This window comes from Salvelinus sp. IW2-2015, linkage group LG33 (genome assembly GCF_002910315.2).
Source record: "Salvelinus sp. IW2-2015 linkage group LG33, ASM291031v2, whole genome shotgun sequence".
Lineage (NCBI taxonomy): Eukaryota > Metazoa > Chordata > Actinopteri > Salmoniformes > Salmonidae > Salvelinus > Salvelinus sp. IW2-2015.
In genome coordinates this window covers 21,233,198-21,234,683 of record NC_036872.1, presented here as the reverse complement: position 1 = coordinate 21,234,683, position 1,486 = coordinate 21,233,198, and the positions used below count along the sequence as shown (strand labels likewise).

The 1,486-nt window shown below is 39.3% G+C and overlaps 1 protein-coding gene across 1 annotated transcript in view; it reads left to right on the top strand.

The window, feature by feature from the left end:
* Positions 1–312: 312 nt before the first annotated feature.
* Positions 313–1,486, top strand: part of LOC111957923 (LIM domain kinase 2) — a 34,053-nt gene continuing 32,879 nt past the window's right edge. Inside the window, exon 1 of the mRNA XM_023979024.2 lies at positions 313–540. Coding sequence (XP_023834792.1) covers positions 525–540 — 16 coding nt within the window. The 5' untranslated portion in view covers positions 313–524. The remainder of the gene's footprint in view (positions 541–1,486) is intronic.

Sequence of the window (1,486 nt, the reverse complement as noted above, 5' to 3'; positions counted from 1 at the left end):
AGTGTCAAAGTCGTGTTTTATCTTCAGGTATAAGTATCCACTCGCCGCACAGACATACTTGGGGAACAGTAGGCTATCCTGCGTGTAGGACTCAGTCATAACAAGCTGGCATTACAGATGCTCAGGGAATGTCATAATATAAGTTATTCATATATGAAAATGGTTCAACAAAAATAATAACGTGAAATCTTTTTGGCAGTAGATGGTGCTATAGTTTCAGTGTAGTGGATATTTGCCTTTTCGGCTCCAATTTGCTCCTGTTCCAGGTGTTGCTGCTGCCGAGCCCTTCCGGTCTCCGTACAGGAATTTCAACTGCATGACGTCATCCTGCCAACAAAGTAGGCTATTCCAAAACTGAAKGGCGATATTTTCCCTCATAAGAAAATGTACCCGGGATTTAAACTACTATTTCTATATACGATTCTTGTATTCGTAGAATAAATAACCCTGAATGTAACACACACTGGATCACTGTGAGAACTTTCTGGGGAAAAAAMAACAAATATCGACGACACAACAATTAGATGGAGGAGCTGGAAGGTGAGCAGTCTAAACTTCTCTCCCAGTTGATAGTTACGCTTACATGTGGATAACAATGTTGACTTTTTTTATTTATACATACAATCTATTGTTTGGGGAAAGGGAAGCCCAAGCTAAATCGAGTAGGGGGATGCACGATCTTCGAAACTTGATACATTTGCGAGCTGATATTGTTTGTCAAATGAGAACTCGCTACAATGCATCTGATCATCATAACATGCATAGTTACTTTGTAACAACGTCAATGATTCTGCCATTAAGTTCGGGCAGATGTGTAAAATAATGTTACTTGAATTTAGCAGCTTGGATCCATTCATTTCAAAACTCAATATTTATTGCATAGTAGTCTTGTGAATGCAGGCTTGTTTGAGAACAAATGAAAGAGCTCAACGAAAGAGATCTAACTGGAATCTTTAATTGCTACATATATTTTTAGACTTATACAGTGTCATTCAAGTTTGGACACACCTACTCATTCCAGGGTTGTTATTTTTTACTGTTTTCCACAATGGAGAATAATAGTGAAGACTTCAAAACTATGAAATAARACACATGGAATCATTTAGTAACCAAAAAAGTGTTAAACAAATCAAAATATATTTTATATTTGAGATTCTTCAAAGGAGCCACCTTTTGCCTTGATGACAGCTTTGCACACTCTTGGCATTCTCTCAACCAGCTTCACCTGGAATGATTTTCCAACAGTCCTGAAGGAGTTCCCACATATGCTGAGCACTTGTTGGCTGCTTCTCCTTCACTCTGCCTTCCGACTCATCCCAAACCATCTCAATTTTGTTGKGGTCATGGGGTTGTGGAGGCAAGGTCATCTGATGCAGCACTCATCACTCTCCTTCTTGGTCAAATAGCCCGTACACAGCCTGGAGGTGTGTTGGGTCATTGTCCTGTTAAAAAACAAATGATAGTCCCACTAAGTCCAAACCAGATG